Source organism: Zeugodacus cucurbitae, chromosome Y, assembly GCF_028554725.1.
Source record: "Zeugodacus cucurbitae isolate PBARC_wt_2022May chromosome Y, idZeuCucr1.2, whole genome shotgun sequence".
In the NCBI taxonomy this organism is placed as follows: domain Eukaryota; kingdom Metazoa; phylum Arthropoda; class Insecta; order Diptera; family Tephritidae; genus Zeugodacus; species Zeugodacus cucurbitae.
In genome coordinates, this window is record NC_071673.1 from 5252794 (window position 1) to 5277008 (window position 24215).

General features: G+C 35.7%; 1 protein-coding gene across 8 annotated transcripts in view; it reads left to right on the forward strand.

Moving 5' to 3' along the window:
• LOC128923552 (protein rtoA-like) overlaps positions 1-24215 on the forward strand; it is a 2411103-nt gene that overhangs the window by 1469376 nt on the left and 917512 nt on the right. For all 8 annotated transcript variants that reach the window (XM_054235822.1, XM_054235824.1, XM_054235823.1 and 5 more), the window contains 2 exons: positions 568-621; positions 859-912. In XM_054235822.1, coding sequence (XP_054091797.1) covers positions 568-621; positions 859-912 — 108 coding nt within the window. The remainder of the gene's footprint in view (positions 1-567; positions 622-858; positions 913-24215) is intronic.

Here is a 24215-nt window from a genome sequence, read left to right on the forward strand (position 1 = left end):
GGTATATATGACTCTATATTTAACTCTTTTAGTTTTAGGTGTTACAAACAACCGTTATGTGAACAAAACTATAATACTCTCGTAGCAACTTTTGTTGCGAGAGTATAAAAATGTGTTTAAATAATTATAAGTTAAATTTTTTCTTAATTCGACTTCTCGCAGTAAATTATAGTTATTTATTAACTTTCATTTTTTAGTTCATCAATTTTTTGTTTAAAAACATATGTATTTATGTAAATAAAATATTTTATTTATTTGTCAAAATGGAAAAAAATATTGGAAATCAGCTGGTAGAAAAACGTAACCATCGTTACATACGACAGTATTGAAATAATATTTAAATGGCAAAGCTTGACCATTTAAATAAAAATTAAGTCAAACGGTGAAACTGAAATATATAATTTTTCACTTAAATTTGTTTCGTGAAACCGACTGTTAGGGTGATAAAATTTAGACAAACAATGCTTATTACTCTTTAAATCGATTATAATGATGAACAGTTTATTGATTTCATATTATAAATTTAATGCTTTGAGATTGCTAATTATTGTTATGTATCATTTTAAGTTTCAGTTACGACCGCATATTGATGAAAAGGATTCGACAACTGAAACCAAAGATGTAAGTTGATATTAACAATGGCTATTACTATAGTTACAAAACGATAAGTTTCGTTGAAAAAATAATATGTATTTTTCTCTATTCTTGATTTTTTGCAAATTTTGGCGCACTTTATTTTATAAATATCGAAATCTTAATTCTTACCTTTTAAGTTTTCGCTTGAAACATGAAAGAATATGTCATCGTTATTTTTTGATATATTCTCCGATGCTAATTCTTAACGTGCTTATTTTTCAGTATCAGTTTCACTCAATCAATATCGGAGAAGATTCGACAACTAAAACAAAAAATGTAAGTAGAATTAAAAAATTTAAAAATTCTAAAATCTTTAAATTGTTATTCTAAAATAATTGTCTAAATTTTAAATCTATATATATATATATATCGAAATATATAACAAGCAACACGGGTGTCACCGAACATTTTATACTCTCGCAATTTATTGATATAGTTTTTTTAAGATAACACACAATTTAACCCATTTATTCGACATAAAGTCCAATAGAATAACGAAAATCATTATATATCTTTACTAATATTATAAAGAGGAAAGGTTTGGTTTTTTGTTTGTTTGTCTCGAATAGGCTACGAAACTACTGAACCGATTTTAAAAATTCTTTCACCGTTGGAAAGCTATACTATTCCTGAGTGACATAGGCTATATGCAGTTTAAAAAAATAGGGTTCCTTACCAAAACTTCGATAATGTAAAAAAATACCAACAAACTTTCTTTAATCGCGAATGCTGCGAAAACGATTGAAGATATAACAAAGTGATGTACTACAATTTTGTAGAACTTATCATTATCTACAAAAAACGTCCCGACATCATATCTCTAACTATTATAGTTTTGTCACAAACACAAACGATTTTATATATAAAAAAAATTAATTAAAATACCACTACTTGAAAAGGCTCTTTATTTGTACCTTAGTATTAATCCTTATCGAAATAAATGATTTAAGATCGCTTCAAAACCTTTATATAACTTTTTGAATTATTAGTTTCTGACATTCCATTCGAAAGATATCACGAGTTAAAAATTTTGAAAAATATCCGCTCGGCGGCTAACTATGCGTTGTAGAGTTGTAGGCGTCACTCGGGCACGGAGGTACCGGAGGGGGGTTAAGATCGCTCGCGCGGTCGGCTCCTTACTAAGTGGTCGTGTGCGGAATTAAAAAAAAATTGTTGCTTGATAAGTGGGCGACGCCACGCCCATTTTCCATTTTGTAAAATGATCTCAATAGAAACGGCTAAAAGAAACGAAAGTTTGGTTTATATAGCTTTATTGGTTTGCAAGATATATACAAAAAACCTATTTGGGGGCGGGGTCACGCCCACTTTTCCAAAAAAATTACATTCAAATGTGCCCCTCCCTAAAGCGATCATATGCTTCAAATTTTATTTTCATATCGCCATTTTGTGGGCGTGACCTTCTTATGGTGCCAAAGGAACACGTGCTCCAAGTTTCATTAAGATATCTCAACATCCGGATTTGAACTTTACTCGTCACCCTGATCACTTTGGTATACATAACCCTATATCTAAAAACGATAAAAAACAGAGAAAACAAAAAAATTATATTTTGAAGGTTGACATTGTTGCTTTGTTAAAATATTTTTGTTATTGTTCAATTGAATAAGGTTGTGTTGATAGCCCAAAACAATTTGTAACAAATAAGGAAAGGCTAAGTTCGGGTCCAACCAAACATTTTATACTCTCGCAATTTATTGATGTAATTTTATAAAGATAACACAAAATTTGACGTATATATTCGGCATAAAGTCCAACAGAAAATCATCATACAGTCGACTCTCGTTAATTCAAACCTGCGATAATTCGAACCTCTCTATAATTCAAAGTTATCACGAGTTCCCTACTAAATCTCTTTATATTTCGAACTAAATCAATACATTGGTAATTCGAACGAAAAAATCATTGCTATTTAACAAAACGACGCGTTAATTCGAACTCATCAGCGTCCAACACTCGACAATTCAAAGTTGCAGAGAGAAGAGGCGGAAAGATTGTAAGTACGTTTTGCGACAAGTTCAAACTTGTATCAAGATACACGAGCCTTTGTTTTTGTTATGATTAGTTTGACTACTTGACGCACACACTTCTCACGAATTGGTTTGTTTAGTTATTCAGTTACTGTTACTCTCTCGTTGGTATGCAGATTAAAAGTTAGCGTTAATTATGATCCCTAGAAAGTATAAATATTTGACGATTGCTGAAAAGAAAAAGTTAATCGAAAAAGTAGAAGAAGGTGAGAAGAAGAGTGATGTCGCAAAAAAATTTTTAGCAATAGAGCCATTAGTTGACATCATCCGGGTGAATTTTTTGATTTTGTTCAAGTGGATGAAAATGTTGCTGTGTCAGGTTCACTAACCGATGGCGAAATTTTATCTGCGACAGATACTCAAAGTAAAGATGAAGATGAGGACGATACATCGGAACCTTTGGCACAGGTGTCAGTTAACCCTCTCATGCCCGAATTAAAATGTGCGGAGCTAACATTTTTTTAGTACAGATATATATTAGACTTAACTAAAATATGAAGTGATAAAAATTTCAAAGTCCTAGGTATCCTGGTTCATCAGTTACAGGATGTTGCTTATAGGCAAAAAATAAATTATCTATAATATAAAAATGAATCGCAAAATGTGTTGCTAAGCGCATAACTCGAGAACCGCTGAACCGATTTCGCTAATTCTTTTTTGCAATGCTTCTTAAAGTACAAGGATGGTTCATACGAAGAGAAAAATTAAAAAAATTCCTTAAAAAGTCTAAAATCCACACTTTTCTAATCGCCCATACAAACTACTCTACAAACATAATAATGAATTGCTGTTCGTTAGTCTCGCAAAAAGTTGAGAACGGTCAGACCGATGTGGCTAATTTTAGTCTTGAAAAATTCTAGCAAGCCCAAGAAAGGTTTAGAAAGTAAGTAAATATGGAAAAATTGCGAGGAAGATAATAATAAGAGAATTTTATTTGAATTGACAACAAAAATAAAAAATAAAAGAAAACAAAAAATAAGAATATTTTGAAGGTTGTCATTGTTGCTTTGTTAAAATATTTTTGTAATTTCTCAAATGTATAAGGTTGTGCCGATATTCCAAAACAATTTGTAACCAATAAGGAATGGCTAAGTTCGGGTGCAATCGAACATTGTATACTCTCGCAATTTATTTATTTAACTTTATTAATATTATATAATACACATATTCGTCATATATATTGTATAATGTCCATTGAAAAATGGAAACCCTAATATTAGGTTAGAAGTACCGAGGTCCTCATGTTCGATTAATGGGGCCTTGAAAACCTATGGTCCGATTTCGGCGATTTTTAGAAATGGGCTGCCACACTATAAATACAGTATTTGTGCAAAGTTCTGCACCGATATCTTCACTAGTGCTTACTTTATATATTGTAAAGTAAACGATTCAGATTGTCTTCTAAGTTCTGGTATATAGGAAGTAGGCGTGGTTGTAAAGCGATGGCCAATTTTCACAACATATTATTGGGAGGTAAGGAAACTATTACAAACCAAGTTTCATTGAAATCGGTCGAGTAGTTCCTGAGATATGGTTTTTGACCCATAAGTGGGCGACGCCACGCCCATTTTCCACTTTGTAAAAAAATCTGAGTGCAGCTTCCAGCTGCCATTTCTTATGTGAAATTTAGAGTTTCTGACGTTTTTGGTTAGTGAGCTAACCCACTTTTAGTAATTTTCAACATAACTTTTGTATGGGAGTTGGGCGTGGTTATGATAAAAATATTTTAACAATGACAACTTTCAAAATATTATAGATAACACACAATTTGACCCATATATTCGGCATAAAGTCCACTAGAATAACGAAAATCGTCATATAGTATATGAGGGCTGAGGTAATTCACAAACCAATTTCACTCATTTTCACCACCAAGGTTTAACGGGAATAGGGGCAACATGGCACCTGTTGGTAGGCAGAAAAACGGCGCATTGAAATTACTCCTAAATTGCAATCAACGAAACACCAGTCTGCAATTTTCTAGATATTCAAGAAGTCGCTAGAGGCACCGAACAGGACCTTCACAGATTTACGAGACAACCAAACCATTTTTGGTGGAGCCATGATTCTGTTGGCAAGTGATTTGCGCCAGACTCTTCCAGTTATTTCTGGATCAAGTGTTGCTGACGAACAAATCGCGTGCCTAAAATAAAATAATTTGTGGCGACACATAAAGAATCGCCAATTAACAACTAATATACGAGTGTTTATAATAATATCAAACTGCGATTGTAGAAGCAGTTGCTAGATTTTGGAAATCGTGAAATGGATTTTTTCGATTTTTGGCCTATGGGCGTTACCACTGTGCAATGTGTGTGTAAGAACTGCATATTATTAAATACGAAATATAATATATATTATTAAATAAGAATAATAAATATATATATATAGTATTAATATATACACATAAGTTAAATAGACTTTACAATTTCATTCTGTCTGCTTCATAGATATCTATTGCTAATTAGTATAATTATTACTTTTATGATCTGATATTCTTCTTTTTCTTAATTTGTGTAAGAAATACTTACGCGGTTATAGCCGAGTTTACAACAGCCATTCGCTCCTCCTTTTGGCAGTTTTGCGCCAGTTGGAAATCCCAAGTGCTGCGAGGTCCTTCTCCTTCCTCTTCCTCGGCTACCACCAGCGGGTACTGCATCGAACACTTTCAAAGTTGGAGCGTTTTCGTCCATTCGAACAACATGACCAAGCCAGGATAGCAGCTGTCTTTTTATATGCTGCATTATGTCGATGTTGTCGAATAACTGATACAGTTCATCGTCCCATCGTCTGCAGTATTCGCCGTTTCCAATTTTTAAGGGACCTTAAAAAGGGACAAAACCTTTCTCTCGAAATCTCCAATGCCGTCTTAACGGATGTTGACACAGTCCAGACTTCTGCACCATAAAGCAGAACGGGAATGGAAACTGCAGTCGTTTAAACTCGAATGGAACGTCAGTTGGAATCATTGGGATGCGAGGTATCAAAACGTCCTCTCCTTTATATTTTCCTTTCAATAATATTGCTTCTATTACGTTATTAAATAATTTTTTGATCACTAATCGTGTGCCGTTACAAAGTCGTGGTTGGTTAATATTTCGCAACATTATAACTACAGATCCGACTTTTAATTGAAGATTGTGAGGCGGCAATCCAGGCAAATCGAGCGAATTTAAAAATTCTGGTGGATAGTTCACGACATCATCTTCATTAGTTGCTGTATCAACTGATTTATATGTCTTTATTTCACCTGGAATGTCATTTTGAATTTTGATGTTTAACTCATTTACATCAGTGTTTTTGGCTGCCAGTATAGCTCGTTCGCTCAACCAATCGTGGAATAAGTAATTTTGAGCAACATTTGCAAACACTTTTTGAATGAGTTCAGCTTTTGATTGTGGTAATTGACAAAAACTCTCAGGAAAATTTATATAGCGCGTTAGTACATCTATAGGAAATTTTCCATTTCCGATATCTATGAGTTGTTTAGAGAACATTACTCTAGATTCATCATTTTGCAACATGACACGCATATTCTCACTTAAATGCAATACCCTCACATATTTCCACAAATTGGATGACTTGAAACATGCATTAATTTCATCAGCTGGCGTTGAACGTGGAACCACCGGCAATGTTTGCCGAAAATCTCCTGATAATTAAATCAATGCACCACCAAATTGGTTTTGGTTGTTCCGTAGATCTTTTAAAGTTCTATCTAAAGCCTCTAAAGATTTTTTATGCGCCATCGTGCATTCATCCAATACTATTAGTTTACATTGCTGCAAAACCTTTGCCATTGCAGATTTTTTTGAAATGTTGCAGGTTGGCGTTTCGTTGCTTTGCATATTAAATGGCAATTTTAGAGCTGACTGGGCTGACGCCAGAGCAAGAGCAATTTCATTTTTTGAGCGAATTGTTGCCAATATCAAACTAATCAAAAACGTTTTTCCTGTACCCCAAGGAGCGTCCAAGAAATAAATCCCTCCGGTTCCATCATGTATTACTCTCATAAGAATATTAAATACATACTTTTGTTTTTCGTTCAATAGTGGAAGATGTATTTGAATTGATTCTTTCAATGTATTTAGATCATACACTCTTCTGTGCACTCTACAGAATACATCCAACAACGTGTTTCACCAAACACACAATGTTTCACAATGAAATCCATTAAAGATTTCAACTTTTGTCTGAAAACTCTTGCTATAATGTCATGACGATAAATGGGTGATTGACGAACATAGGACATGGCGTCTTGAGCATATTCATGCATATGCCGAGGACTACCGATATAGGTTGCAGGATGAATGGTCATCCTGCCAACATTTTCTGCATTTCCATCCGAATTGATTGCATCTCGAAGGTGAATGTACTCTTCAGATCGAAGTTTGGTCTGATTCAACCTGATGAATGTTAATCTCTCAGTCTCAATCTTAACATACATATCAACAACATATTTGTGACATAATCGCCGGCATTTCAATATGTGATTGTCTTCATTTTCTCTGACCATTAGGCGGTATGAATAATAGTTCATTGAACTAACTTTTTTGTTGATTTCAAAATCTGTAATTGGATTTATCATCTTGATTGAGAAATCGTAGCCATCTTCACCTTGCCAAAATATAATGGGATATTGCAGAGCATCATATGAGCGATGTGTTTCCTTAATACGTTGTAATTTATTATATCGACGATGTAAAACAATATCACGTGATTCCAAATTTTCTCCAACTACAATAATGGCAACTTCATCAATTGTGGGAGCATTAAAACGTCCTGCATGTTGGCCCACAGGAGTTTTATCAGCTCTGATAACAATTTTGTGATCATCAGATGGCATCATATCTATTGCACTTTTAAATAATTTAACCAATTGATTGTGTTCGTGAAATAAGTTTTGTAATTGTACAACTATTAATCTTTTCACTAAATTGTTATGTGCACAACGATTGATTTCTTGTGAAGAATTTCCCATAAAATAAATTTGCAAAAATTTGTAGTCGCTATCTGACACTGGTAACAGTGAACCTGCCTTGTGATAAATTTGACCTTGTATCTGTATACGTAAAAAATTATTTAAAAAATTGACATAGGCTATAAACAAACAAACCTTAAAAGTAGGCAAGAAATTTTCCCGAACTAATTTTGTTGCTCCAAATGAAGTCATTTGAAAGCAGTTGTTATATTGTTGAATATTGTTTAAAAATTGTTTGGAATCTGTTCCTATTCCTAAAAGCAATGAGTACAATGGTTCAGGAGGTGGAAGTAATGGAATCAATTTAACTTTTCCATTTGCGCAACACAATTCATTGGCTTCATTTTTGTATTTCAATGCCTTGCAATATTTGCAACCGTATTTGTAGGCACTGTAATCAGTTGTCATATCGTAACAGAAAGCAGCCCGATTCAAACTTGCTCCATTATTATTTGATTGTCGCGCTTTACGGGTCTGACTTACCCGAATCCTTTCACGTTGATTGCGATCTTCATTTTCCTGGGCAGTACGATTATATTGATAATTCATTTGATTTGTTGCATTTCTGGTTCTTCTTCCTAAATTTGTACGTCTTATAGGAGGCATGTCGAGTATAAACACACACACAACACTCTTTATTTTTATAAGAATTTTTTCTTTAAATCTGTATATATTTAATATGTACTTCAAACAGACTTTGAGATTTCATGTGAAATTTTATTACAGACGTGATGGAATATCGGCAGAAATAGCAAATGTATACTCGATCATCATCAATCATCATACGGTTAAAACACTCAGTTGTGTTTTATATTTCAATTCATATTTTTTTTTTACTTATTTTGTGAATGTTTGAAATATATATGTATTTGAAATATGTTATCAAAATTTTTCATTTGTTTTTAAATATGTTGTCGATTCAAATATATTTTATAGATTATTATCTTTTCCGCCATTTTTCCATATTTACATAGTTCCCATGACTGCCACCAAATCGGTTCAGCCGTTCTCGACGTTTTGTTCATTTTAACATCTAAAGATTACCAATTGTTTATATGGGACATTAGAAAAGTATGGATTTTAAACTTTTTCAAGGATTTTTTTAATATTTCCCGTAAGAACCATCCTTGCACTTCAGGGAACATTGTGAAAAAATAATTAGCGAAATCGGTGCAGCCATTCTCGAGTTATGCGCTTAGCAACACATTTTGCGATTCATTTTTATATAATAAAAAATAATAATAGTTCCCATGACTGCCACCAAATCGGTTCAGCCGTTCTCGACGTTTTGTTCATTTTAACATCTAAAGATTACCAATTGTTTGTATGGGACATTAGAATGGCTGCACCGATTTCGCTAATTCTTTTTTTTTTAGTCGCTGGAAGAACTGCACAAGACTTTAAAAGATTTACGCGGCAACGAAAATATTTTTGGTGAAGTCATGATTCTGGCAGGTGATTTTTGGCAGACTATTCCAGTTATTCCTGGATCAACTGTTGCTGACGAACTAATCACATGCCTAAAAACATCTACTTTGTGGCGACACATAAAAAATCGTCAATGAACAAATAACATACGAGTGTTTTTCCAACAATATCATACAGCGATTGTAGAAATATTTGAAAATGGTAGCGACGCAGTTGACACCTCGATGGCTTAATAACATTTTTAACGGGTTTTTGTCACTTCATGGCCTCGAAAGAGGAGCTTATTCATCGTGTTTTTCCTGACATGAAACCACAATATAATAAACATAAATGGATGATTGAATGACCTATGTGGTATTAAAAACCAAAGATGTCAACGATCTCAATGCGACAATTTAGGATTCTGTTCCAGGACAGTTGACACAGCTACAAACCAGGATGACGTAGTCAATTATCTCACAGAATATTTAAAATTACTTGACCATCACCTCTCACTTTGCAATTAAAATTAGTGTAAGTTGTCATCATGCTGCGTAACATAAATCAACTTCGACTTTGCAATAGAACAAAACTGGTTATGAAGACGGTAATTAATATCGTCATCCAAGCAATCTAGGCTTCGCCAACTTGAAAATTTGCCAATTTGTTATATACTTCAATATACGACAAAAAAAATCAAACTTTAACAAATTATTATGATTAATTTCAAATATATATAGCTATATTGAAAAAATTACTAATGTAATGTATATCTTAGCCACAAAAACGTGTGGCTGGGTCTGCTAGTCTATAATATAAAAATGAATCGCAAAATGTGTTGCTAAGCGCATAACTCGAGAACCGCTGAACCGATTTCGCAAATTCTTTGTTTAGAATGTTTTTAGAGGTACCGGGATGGTTCTTACGGAGAAAATTAGAAAAATTGCCTGATAAAGTCTTAAATCCACAATTTCCCTAATCACCCATACAAACAATTTGTGTCGTTATCTTGAAAAAAGTCGAGAAGGACCAAACCGATCTGGCCAATTTTAGTTTTGAAATATTTATGGAAGGCCAGGGAAGGATTAGAAAGTAAGTATATATCGAAAAATTGAGAGAAAGATAACAAGAAGATGATTTTATTTGAATTGACAACAAAATTATAAAAAAAAACACAAAACAAAAAATAATAATATTTTGAAAGTTGTCATTGTTGCTTTGTTAAAATATTTTTAGCATTGTTCAATTGTATAAGGCTGTGTCGATAACCCAAAACAATTTTTAACAAGTAGGGAAAGGCAACCGAACATTTTATACTCTCGCAATTTATTGATGTAATTTAACTACACACAATATGAAATAAAGTCCACTAGAATAACGAAAATCATCATATATAATACATGTGGGTTGAGGTAATTCCTGAACCGATTTCACTCATTTTCAACGCCCAGTTATATTGGGAATAGGGGCAACTTGGCACCTATTAGTAGGCAGACAAACGGCAATTCGGCCTTGAAATTCCTCCTACATTGCAAATCAACGAAACACAAGTCTGCAAAATCGCCAAAAAAAAGAGCTATAAAGAAGATATTCCAGATATTCAAGTCGCTGGAGGTACTGCACAGGACTTTAAAAGATTTACGCGACAACGAAAATATTTTTGGTGAAGCCATGATTCTGTTGGCAGGTGATTTTCGCCAGACTATTCCTGGATCAACTGTTGCTGACGAACTAATCACATTCCTAAAATCATATAATTTGTGGCGACACATAAAGAATCGCCAATTAACAACTAACATATGAGTGTTTTTGCAGCAATATCAAATTGCGATTGTTGAAGTAGTTGGCAGTTGGATTAATAGTATTCCCAACAGATTTCTGTCACTTCATTGACTCGAAAGAGAAGTTTTCCTGACATGAAACCTCAATATGATAACCATAAATGACTGATTGAATGACCTATAGTGGTCTTAATGCGACTATTTGGAATTTCGTTAAAGGAGAGTTGACACAGCTACAAATCAGGATAACGTAGTCAATTATCCCACAGACTATTTTAAATTGCTGGACTATCCCCACTCACTTGCAATTAAAAGTAGTGTGAGTTGTCATCATGCTGCGTAACATAAATCAACACCAAACTTTGCAAAAGAACAAGACTGGCTGTGAAAGATTAAGCCAACTATGAAATTTGGCATTTGCTACTTTCTCCAATATACGATTAAAAAAAAATTAAAGTTTTACAAATTATTGTGATTTACGCTTAACACAGATCTACACTAATGTCTATCAATCATTTTAAAATTTATCGGCTAAAAATAATTTATCTAATAAAAATAATAATATTTTGATGGTTGTCATTGTTGCTTTGTTAAAATATTTTTGTAATTTTTCAGATATTTAAGAAGTAGCTGGGGATTCACGCGACAACCAAAACGTTTTTGTTAGAGACATGATTCTGTTAGCCTGTGATTTCGCTTAGTTTTTTTTCTGACATGAAACCACAATATGATAACCATAAATGACTATTTGTGGTAAAAAACAAAGAGCTCGGTGATCTTAATGCTACAATTTAGAATTTCCTTCCAGGAGAGTTGACACAGCTACAAACCAGTATGTCCGACAGACTATTAAAAATTGCCTGAACTATTCCCACTCACTTGCAATATTTCTCGACTTTTCAATATAACAAGACTGGCTGTATTGAAAAATTTACTAATTTAATGTATACCTTAGCCACAAAAACGTGTGGCCGGGTCTGCTAGTTATAAATAAACTAAACACTTTTCTCATGATTTTTTTGTTTTTAATGGCTCTCTAATCTTTACTTATTTATATTGTTCACTTTGTTTTAAAATAAATCAATTATTTTTATGTTTTTGAACACTTTTTGTAAAACCACTTTAGGATAACTTTTTTCCCGAATCCGATTTTGACAATTCCACTCTGCGAAAAATGCATACTGAATGAATACGTGCACAGCTCATAACAGAAAACGTTACTGTAAGCTTGCACAGCACATAAGTCTACATAATTGAAAAAACCGGTGGTCAAAAAAATTTAAATAACAAGATTTAGAAGCCGGTAAGTACAATGTTGCGTATATGCAACATTGGGCATGAAAGGGTTAAGGAAGCAAGATTCTCATTCGATACCTTACAAAGCTTCTGTCTACAAAACGAAAGTGATGAAAAAGCATTTCAGGCACTTTTTCTCTTAAAAAAAGTCATTGAGCAGTGTGCAGCAGAATTGTGCTTTAAAGCTAACCAGTATAACAAAGTTCTTTCGAAAGATTAATTAATTCACATTACGAATAGAAGTATGTACACGAATGTACCTCTTAATTCTTCTCATTTTTATATTAATAAATAAAAATTAACCAACACATAGTAATCGAAGTTTTATTTATTTTCTCTCAGAAATTTCGAACCATTTGATATTTCAAACGCTCGATAATTCGTAATATTTCAAGAGTCCCTCGAGTTTCGAATTAACGAGAGTCGACTGTATATAGTACCACCACCAATTTTACACCTGTTAGTAAGCAAACAAATGGCACATTCGGCCTGGAAATTACTCCTAAATTGCAAATGAACGAAACACCAGTCGGCAAAATAGCCAAAAATAGTGATATAACGAAGCTTTTCCAAATATTAAAGAAGTCGCAGGAGGTACTGCACAGGACTTTAAAAGATCTTGATTGTCGATGAACGTTTTTGGTGGAGCCAGGATTCTGTCTGACTCTTCTAATTATTCTTGGATCAACTGTTACTGACGGGCTAATCCCATGCCTAAAATCATTTAATTTGTGGCGACACATAAAGAAACGCCAATTAACAACTAACATATGAAGGTTTTTGCAACAATATCAAATTGAGATTGTAGAATCAGTTGGAAATGGTAGGGTCGCAGTTAACACCTCGATGGATTAATAGCATTTCCAACAGATTTCTGTCCCTTCATTGACTCGAAGGAGAAGTTTTCCTGACATGAAACCTCAATATGATAACCATAAATGACTGATTGAATGACCTATATTGGTAGTAAAAAAAAGATATCAATGATCTTAATGCGATAATTTAGAATTTCGGTCAAAGAGAGTTTACACAGCTACAAACCAGGATGACTTAGTCAATTATCCCTAACTATTTAAAATTGCCTGTACTATCACCACTCACTTTGCAATTAAAAGTAGTGTGAGTTGTCATGCTGCGTAACATAAATCAACCTCGAGTAATTAATTTCGGCGACGATGAATCCAAGATTGGACCAACTTAATTTAATGTATACCTTAGCCACAAAAACGTGTGGCCGGGTCTGCTAGAAGTATATAAGGGCTGAGGTAATTCCTGAACCGATTTCACGAATTTCCACCACCAAGGTACATTATCTATTATAAAGTGATGGAATCAGATGGAATACAAAATTGAGTTATATGGGAAGTAGTTGTGGTTGTGAACCGATTTTCTTTCTAACATTCATGCCTTTTAATGTTTTATATGCCAATTTTGAATAATGGTGAAAAAAAAATTAAATAGAACTTAGTTTTCAATAAAAAATGTCGTGAAACTGTCTGTAAGAAAACAAATATGAATATTACTATTAAATAATTTTTGTTTTATTCGATTTCTAGTACCAGATCACAACATTGTCAAACAAGTTTTTTCTAAATATCGCTAATACATCTTAAATATCAACAAGTAAGGAAGGGCTAAGTTCGGTTGTAACCGAACATTTTATACTCTCGCAATTTATTTATTTAATTTTAATAATATAATATAACACACAATTTGACCCACATATTATAAAGTCCATTGAAAGTTGGAAACCATAATATTAGGTTAGAAGCACCAAGGTCCTCGTGTTCGATATATGGGGCCTTAAAAACCTATGGTCCGATTTCGTCGATTTTTAGAATGGGGCTGCCACACTATTAACACAGTATTTGTGCAAAGTGCTGCACCGATATCTTCACTAGTACTTACTTTATATATTGTAAAGTAAACGATTCAGATCGTCTTCAAAGTTCTGGTATATAGGAAGTAGGCGTGGTTGTGAAGCGATTCGGCCTATTTTCACAACATATCATTAAGATGTAAGGCAACTATTACAAACCAAGTTTTATTGAAATCGGTCGAGTAGTTCCTGAGATATGGTTTTTGACCCATAAGTGGGCGACGCCACGCCCATTTTCCATTTTGTAAAAAAATCTGAGTGCAGCCATTTCTTATGTGAAATTTAGTGTTTCTGACGTTTTTCGTTAGTGAGTTAACCCACTTTTAGTAATTTTCAACATAACTTTTGTATAGGAGGTGGGCGTGGTTATGATCCGATTTCTTTCATTTTTGGACTGTATTAGGAAGTGGCTAAAAAAAACGACTGCAGAAAGTTTGGTTTATATAGCTCTATTGGTTTGCGAGATATGTACAAAAAACTTAGTAGAGGGCGGGGCCACGCCCACTTCCCCAAAAAAATTACATCCAAATATGCCCCTTCATAATACGATCCTTCATACCAAATTTTATTTCCAATTTATTTTTTTTCCTTAATTTATGGCTTAGTTATGGCACGTTATGTGTTTTCGGTTTTCGCCATTTTTTGGGCGTGACAGTGGTCCGATTTTGCTCATTTTCGAAAATTTCCTATGGTGCCAAGAAATAAGTGTGCCAAGTTTCATCAAGATATCTTAATTTTTACTCAAGTTACAACTTGCACAGACGGACGGACGGACGAACGGACGGACAGACAGACATTCGGATTTGAACTCCACTCTTCACCCTGATCACTTTGGTATATATAACCCTATATCTAACTCGTTTAGTTTTGGGTGTTACAAACAACCGTTATGTGAACAAAACTATAATACTCTCTTTAGCAACATTTGTTGCGAGAGTATAAAAATAGTTTGTCCCATTAAATAGTGCAATGTGTTTAGAATTTGTCCAAAAACATCAAAGCAATCCAAATAACTTTCTAAGTGATATACCCTTTGGAAGTTAAGCCCATCAGGGCACATCAATATGAATGTAAAAATTTAAACGCGTTTATCAAAACTCAATTTTTTAAGCCGGTGAACACGACATCTCGAAAAGTTAGAAAGCGATTTTCTTCAAATATTGCACACATTATGCTTAAAAATTCAGAATTTCACTAAGATGCAGGTGTCAATATTCGAATATATGCTATATTTAATAAAACATTTAATTCTTAAGTAAAATACAAATTACCGCAAAGCAGAACTCCTGCGGAAAGATTAATTATAACACTATTTAAGTAATTTATTTATCTAATATTTATTTAAATTATGATTTTTAATAATTATATATGAACCCCCATTCTTGTTTCAAATAAAAATACTATTTTTTCGCGTCAATATCTATTTTAAATTATATGCAATGCAATTTGAAAAACAACGGTGCAGCGATAAGCAACGAAACAGGTTTTTGAGTCTTGTCTATGTTTGCTTGTCCTGTTTGATTCGGTGTGGGCTATAGCTCAGCATGTATTGTTCGGCAACAAAAACGGTTTGAGAAAATTTGTAGCATTTGGTGTGTGTTGGTTGTAGAAGTTCGACAACATCTCTTCAACAAGTCAAGGATCGAACATGCCTTTTTGTTTCGTCTTGTTCGGTGTGGGTTGGCCCATATACAACTATGGGCTGTTGAAAAAAAACGTTTGTGATGATGTGATGTTTTATATGATATGAATATGTTTCTCTTGTTCTCTCTTATGCTTTCCCCCCTTTTTAGGTTTTATCCCTTAGGCCACTATTTTCTAATCCATTATTTTCCACTATTTTCTAATCTCAAACGCAGGAAGCATGGATAATTGAATAAATCACCTTAGTGACCCAGAAGGAAGCTTACCATTTTTAAGTCCACACAAATGACCTATTGATGTTTAGTATATTTTATATTTGTCAATACCAAAGCAATGGAGCTTCTGTCATTTTCGTTGAGTGATATTGATATTGAATCATATTTGTTTCCATTGTGTAAAATGACACATTTTAAACTTCGCTTGGAGCTATCAATAATTAAGTGCCATTTATTTGGAGTGCTCCTGGTAATATACAAAACTGTCTTTTTGAGGAAAAAAGGTAGAAAATAATTTTCTCTGGTGAAATAATAAGTAATCATAGTTCCTTTTTGGAGTAAGGAGTGCTAGTAATGCCCTTTATGCATGCAGGCAGCTGCTCGGCACTACCTGGGGCTTTCTCCCTCTCTCATGCAATGTTGCTACACAGTGATAGTGAGACCAATTCTGCTCTATGGTGCTATTGTGTGGTGGACAGGCATAAAGAAATCAGCTTACCGAAAGCCAATGGCAAGGGTTCATCTGGGTAGTGGTGGTTTGGCAAGTACCGACTACTTGACCCCTCTCATGAACTGGGAAAGAAGATTCCGAGTGAATCTGGAAAAAGACGGTTGGCGTAAGGAAATGAAAAAATTACGCAGCACATTAAATATCTACACGGATGGCTCGAAAATGGAGGACGGGGTAGATGCTGGAATATACTGGTGTAAGGCAGCTTTTTAAACTTCCGAACCACTGCAGTATTTTTCATGCGGAGGTGTTTGCTATTGGGAAAGCCGCAGCCGGCTACTCCATAGTCAATATCTACATATACATTCAAGCAGCAATCAAGGCAACAACCTCGGTTTGCAGTTCGGCCAAAAGTGTTTTGGATACCAGGATGGCAGTGGAGAGAGTTGCTAGGAACACGTGTCTTCACTTCTACTGGGTGCCAGGACATAAAGGCATTGAAGGCAACGAGATTGTGGACGAAATTGCCAAGAATAGTGTAAAACTGACTTCCGGAAACGCGACCAACATTGGCAAACCCATGCACTGTCTGTCCGATGATCTGGACAGGGGCATGAAAAGAAAAATCCTAACACGTTGGACAAATAAGCCGGGGTGTAAAATCGCTAAAGTCATGTGTGAAACCGTAGACCATAAGTACAGTCCCTTCTATCGAGTGACAGAATGAGTTTGGTGGGATTCTTTCATGAACAAATTCATTAAGTAAACTAGTATAGTAATAAAAGAAAAACAAAAACAAATTACATCACAACATATGTAAAAAATTAGTTCATATGTAAATATGAAAGTGTTTATTAATTCAATTAATATTAAAAATAAATAAATTATTTTTATAAAAAATACTGTGGTTCACAGCCAAAGTAATGCAACCGTACAAGAAATACTAAAGCAGGTATTGCTAGGAAACTAAATACATTTTCCAAAAATTTAAATGCCACTTTACAGCGGCAGATATGCACATTAAATTTATGCTTTAATAAATCAGATTTTATAGTTATTTTATTTATCTACAATAAAAACAAACAACAGTATAATATTGCATCTCATAGAGAAAATGTACAGTAACAAAAAAAAATACTTTGCAATTTTTTAAGGACACAACCAAAGTTTTAGGTATATTAGTACTTTGTGGGATGCATCTTACTATCTACAACTGCTTTCATACGATTCAGCATGGATTCTATCAATTTATTTGTAAAATTTGACGCCGTTCCGTCCTATTTGCAGTTTTCAATTCGGCTTTATTTCTAATTTGGTATTTCAGCATAGCGTAAATCATTATAATTTGTAAAACTTTGATTTTTTAAATCGTATATTGGAGAAAGTAACAAATGCCAAATTTCATAGTTGGCTTAATCTTGGCTTTGGTGACGATATCGATTACCTTCTTCACAGCCAGTCTTGTTCTTTTACAAAGTTTGATGTTGATTTATGTTACGCAGCATGTTGACAACTCACACTACTTTTAATTGCAAGTGAGTGGGGATAGTCCAGCAATTTAAAATAGTCTGTGGGATAATTGAATACGTCATCCTGGTTGGTAGCTGTGTCAACTCTCTTGGATCGAAATTCTAAATTGTCGCATTAAGATCATCGATATCTTTGTTTTTTTACCACCAATATAGGTCATTCAATCAGTCATTTATGGTTATCATATTGAGGTTTCATGTCAGGAAAACTTCTCTTTCGAGTCAATGAAGTGACAGAAATCTGTTGGGAATACTATTAATCCAACTGCCAACTACTTCAACAATCGCAATTTGATATTGCTGCAAAAACACTCATATGTTAGTTGTTAATTGGCGATTCTTTATGTGTCGCCACAAATTTATGATTTTAGGAATGTGATTAGTTCGTCAGCAACAGTTGATCCAGGAATAGTCTGGCGAAAATTACCTGCCAACAGAATCATGGCTTCACCAAAAATATTTTCGTTGTCGCGTAAATCTTTTAAAGTCCTGTGCAGTACCTCCAGCGACTTGAATATCTGGAATATCTTCTTTATAGCTCTTTTTTTGGCGATTTTGCAGACTTGTGTTTCGTTGATTTGCAATGTAGGAGGAATTTCAAGGCCGAATTGCCGTTTGTCTGCCTACTAATAGGTGCCAAGATGCCCCTATTCCCAATATAACTGGGCGTTGAAAATGAGTGAAATCGGTTCAGGAATTACCTCAACCCACATGTATTATATATGATGATTTTCGTTATTCTAGTGGACTTTATTTCATATTGTGTGTAGTTAAATTACATCAATAAATTGCGAGAGTATAAAATGTTCGGTTGCCTTTCCCTACTTGTTAAAAATTGTTTTGGGTTATCGACACAGCCTTATACAATTGAACAATGCTAAAAATATTTTAACAAAGCAACAATGACAACTTTCAAAATATTATTATTTTTTGTTTTTGTTTTGTTTATAATTTTGTTGTCAATTCAAATAAAATCATCTTCTTGTTATCTTTCTCTCAATTTTTCGATATATACTTACTTTCTAATCCTTCCCTGGCCTTCCATAAATATTTCAAAACTAAAATTGGCCAGATCGGTTTGGTCCTTCTCGACTTTTTTCAAGATAACGACACAAATTGTTTGTATGGGTGATTAGGGAAATTGTGGATTTAAGACTTTTTCAGGCAATTTTTCTAATTTTTCTCTCCGTAAGAACCATCCCGGTACCTCTAAAAACATTCTAAACAAAGAATTTGCGAAATCGGTTCAGCGGTTCTCGAGTTATGCGCTTAGCAACACATTTTGCGATTCATTTTTATATTATAGATATATTTGGCGTAGGAACCGCTTTAAGCGATTATAGCCGAATCCACGAGAGCGCGCCACTCAAAACGTCAGAAGATGCCCCTATTCCCAATATAACTGGGCGTTGAAAATGAGTGAAATCGGTTCAGGAATTACCTCAACCCACATGTATTATATATGATGATTTTCGTTATTCTAGTGGACTTTATTTCATATTGTGTGTAGTTAAATTGCATCAATAAATTGCGAGAGTATAAAATGTTCGGTTGCCTTTCCCTACTTGTTAAAAATTGTTTTGGGTTATCGACACAGCCTTACACAATTGAACAATGCTAAAAATATTTTAACAAAGCAACAATGACAACTTTCAAAATATTATTATTTTTTGTTTTGTGTTATTTTTTATAATTTTGTTGTCAATTCAAATAAAATCATCTTCTTGTTATCTTTCTCTCAATTTTTCGATATATACTTACTTTCTAATCCTTCCCTGGCCTTCCATAAATATTTCAAAACTAAAATTGGCCAGATCGGTTTGGTCCTTCTCGACTTTTTTCAAGATAACGACACAAATTGTTTGTATGGGTGATTAGGGAAATTGTGGATTTAAGACTTTATCAGGCAATTTTTCTAATTTTTCTCTCCGTACGAACCATCCCGGTACCTCTAAAAACATTCTAAACAAAGAATTTGCCAAATCGGTTCAGCGGTTCTCGAGTTATGCGCTTAGCAACACATTTTGCGATTCATTTTTATATTATAGATATATTTGGCGTAGGAACCGCTTTAAGCGATTATAGCCGAATCCACCAGAGCGCGCCACTCATTCCTCCTTTTTGCTTTTTGGCGCCAACTGGAAACACCAAGTGAAGCCAGGTCACTTTGCACTTGGTCTTTCCACCGGAGTGGAGGTCATCCTCTTCCGCGGCTTCCTCCAGCGGGTACTGCATCGAATACTTTCAGGGCTGGAGTGTTTTCTTCCATCCGTACAACATGACCTAGCCAGCGTAGCCGCTGTCTTTTTATTCGCTCAACTATGTCAATGTCGTCGTAAAAATCGTACAGCTCATCGTTCCATCGTCTGCGGCATTCGCTGTTGCCATCGTTTAGAGGACCATAAATCTTGCGCAAAACCTTTCTCTCGAAAACCCCAAGAGTCGTCTCATCGGATGTTGTCATCGTCCACGCTTCAGCGCCATACATCAGGACGGGAATAATGAGCGACTTATAGAGTTTGATTTTGGTTCGTCGAGAGAGGACTTTACTTTTCAATTGCCTACTCAGTCCAAAGTAGCACCTGTTGGCAAGAGTGATTCTGCGGTGGATTTCGAGGCTGACATTGTTGGTGGTGTTGATACTGGTTCCCAAGTATACGAAATTAGCTACAACTTCAAAGTTATGACTGTCAACAGTGACGTGGGAGCCAAGACGCGAGTGCGCTGACTGTTTGTTTGATGACAGGAGATATTTCGTCTTGTCCTCATTCACTACCAGACCCATACGCTTCGCTTCTTTATCCAGTCTGGAAAACGCAGAACAAACGGCGCGGGTGTTGCTTCCGATGATATCAATTTCATCGGCATACGCCAGGAGCTGTACACTCTTGTAAAAGATTGTACCCTCTCTATTTAGCTATGCTGCTCGTATTATTTTTTCCAGCAATAGATTTAAGAAGTCGCACGATAGTGAGTCACCCTGTCTGAAGCCTCGTTTGGTATCGAACGGCTCGGAGAGGTCCTTCCCGATCCTGACGGAGCTTTTGGTGTTGCTCAACGTCAACTTACATAGCCGTATTAATTTTGCAGTGATACCAAATTCAGACATCGCGGCATAAAGGCAGCTCCTTTTCGTGCTATCGAAGGCAGCTTTAAAATCGATAAAAAGATGGTGAGTATCGATTATTCTCTCTCGGGTCTTTTCCAAGATTTAGCGCATGGTGAATATCTGGTCCATTGTAGATTTTTCAGGTCTAAAGCCACACTGATAAGGTCCAATCAGTTCGTTGACGGTGGGCTTTAGTCTTTCACACAATACGCTCGACAAAACCTTATATGCGATATTGAGGAGACTTATACCACGGTAGTTGGCGCAGATTGTGGGGTCTCCCTTCTTATGGATTGGGCAGAGCACACTAAGATTCCAATCGTCAGGCATGCTTTCTTCCGACCATGTTCTACAAAGAAGCTGATGCATGCACCTCATCAGTTCTTCGCCGCAGTACTTGAATAGCTCGGCCGGTAATCCATCGGCCCCCGCCGCTTTGTTGTTCTTCAAGCGGGTAATTGCTACTCGAATTTCTTCATGGTCGGGTAATGGAAAATCTATTCCATCGTCATCGATTGGGGAATCGGGTTCGCCATCTCCTGGTGTTGTACTTTCACTGCCATTGAGCAGGTCGGAGAAGTGTTCCCTCCATAATCACAGTATGCTCTGGACATCCGTTACCAGATTACCTCCTCGGTCCCTACATGATAATGCTCCGGTCTTGAAACCTTCTGCAAATCGCCTCATCTTTTCATAAAATTTTCGAGCATTACCCATGTCGGCCAGCTTTTCAAGCTTTTCATACTCACGCATTTCGGCCTCTTTCTTTTTACGTCTGCAAATGCGTCTCGCTTCCCTCTTCAGTTCTCGATATCTATCCCACCCCGAACGTGTTGTGGTCGATCGCAACGTTGCGAGGTAGGCAGTCTGTTTTCTCCCCACTGCGGAACGACAATTCTCATCGTACCAACTGGTTTTTTGGCGTGGCCGTAGACCAATTGTTTCGGCTGCAGCGGTATGCAATGAGTTTGAGATGCCGTTCCAAAGCTCCCTTATATCGAGATGCTGATGAGTGCTCTCAGAGCAGGAGTGCAAGTCGAGTAGAGTATTTCGTGGCTGTCTGTTGCGATTGCAGCTTTTCGACGTCGAACCTTCCTTGTGTTTGTTGACGGGCATTCTTTGCTGCACAGAGGCGGGTGCGAATCTTTGCTGCTACTAGATAATGGTCCGAGTCAATGTTTGGTCCTCGGAGCGTACGCACGTCTAAAACACTGGAGACATATCTTCCGTCTATCACAACGTGATTGATTTGATTGCGCGTGTTTCGATCAGGGGACAGCCACGTTGCTTGATGAATTTTTTTATGCTGGAATCTGGTACTACAGACGATCATATTTCGGGCCCAAGCGAAGTCGATCAGCCTCAGGCCGTTTGGCGTTGTTTCGGCATGGAGGCTGAATTTTCCGACTGTTGTGCCAAAGACACCTTCTTTACCCACCCTGGCGTTAAAATCGCCAAGCACGATTTTGACATCGTGGCGCGGACGGCGCTCATAGGTGCGTTCTAGGCGCTCATAGAAGGTATCTTTGATCACTTCGTCCTTCTCTTCCGTTGGGGCGTGGGCGCAAATCAGCGATATGTTGAAGAACCTCGCTTTGATGCGGATTGTGGCAAGACGTTCATCCACCGGGGTGAATGCCAGGACTCTGCGACGGAGTCCTTCTCCCACCACAAATCCAACACCAAATTTGCGCTCCTTTATATGGTCGCTGTAGTAGATGTCACAAGGACCCACCTTCTTCCGTCCTTGTCCCGTCCATCGCACTTCTTGGACGGCGGTGATGTCAGCCCTTAGTTGTATGAGGACATCAACCAGCTGGGCAGAGGCACCTTCCCAATTAAGAGTCCGGACATTCCAGGTGCATGCCCTCAAATCATGATCCTTAGTACGTTTGCAGGGGTCGTCATCAAAAGGGGGGTTTCTCATCCGAGGCTCGGTGTTTGTTTTCATTGGGGAGATTTTTTTGTGTGGTGGGTCCCAAGCCCTACGCACAACCGCAGAAGCGGGCTTCGCCTTCTCACTTTAGCTCGCCTCCAAACGGATGTCTGTTAGCTACCCAGGGGATACTTGGTCTAAAACCGGAAGTCGTGAGCTGCTTGAGTCGTATGCAAAAGAATCGTTCCTGTCCACTCCCAAGTGAATGGCAATCAGAAACTTTCCTCACATGCGTGAACAGTAATTGCTATTATATGGCAATGATGTGCAAAAATATTTTTCATGGCCATGGTTGGAGAATCAAAACTTTCAGTAAGGCTTTGGAAAAAATGTTAAGAAAGCGAGAAAAATGCTGAACATGATTTGTCGTTATAGTTTCCCTCATCCAACCCCCATATTCCACCTATAAGAATAATATCATATACAAAAATTATGTAGGGAAAAAGCAAATTATCAACCAATTTAGTACAGTTCATTTTTTCACTGCCACTCAACAGCTATTATAATTAGAACAAAAACTTATAATGTATCCTCTAGTAAACCGTACACAGATTGAAATAAAGACGATTTATCCTTCTTCCCAAGCTTCCTTATCCCAATTATAATGAGTTTGAACTTAAAAATAGTTAATTCAAAGGCCATTATTATTTTGACGATTGCAAATACATCTGCAACTTTCCGCACCCAACTTTAACACTTTTATTACCTTAAGACTCTTCTAAATACTATATAAAATATAAATAAAGGGGAATCGCGGGGGAATACAATTAAAACTTTATGTAAACACATTGAAGACGCAGAAAAAATATCCAAAAAAATATAGGTGATATAAAACACTAATTTCACAAAAAATACAAATATCGTTAGTCTTAATTAATTTCACAAGTTAAAGTAAATGCGTTTAGCTTCAAAATCCACTAAAAATAATCTTGATTCGTTAAATTGAATAATTACCAGAACAAATTCTGATGTGCTTTAAAAAAATCCGGTTGTTCATTCATTTAATTCTATTTTTAGAAATTACCGTTAGATTTTTAGTAAAACCCGGTTTGCAAATAGGAAGTGTGGATAATTTAGAAGCCCTCAATATACATTTTGTCGAAAAATCGTGAGATGGATTTTTTGATTTTTGGCCTATGGTGGAACCACTGTGCAATGTTCTGAGGCCCATAAATCTTGAGCAAAATTTTCCTCTCGAAAACTCCTAGTGTCGTCTCATCTGATGTTGACATCGTCCAAGCTTCTGCACCGTAAAGTAGGACGGGAATGATAAGCGACTTGTAGAGTTTGATTTTGGATCGTC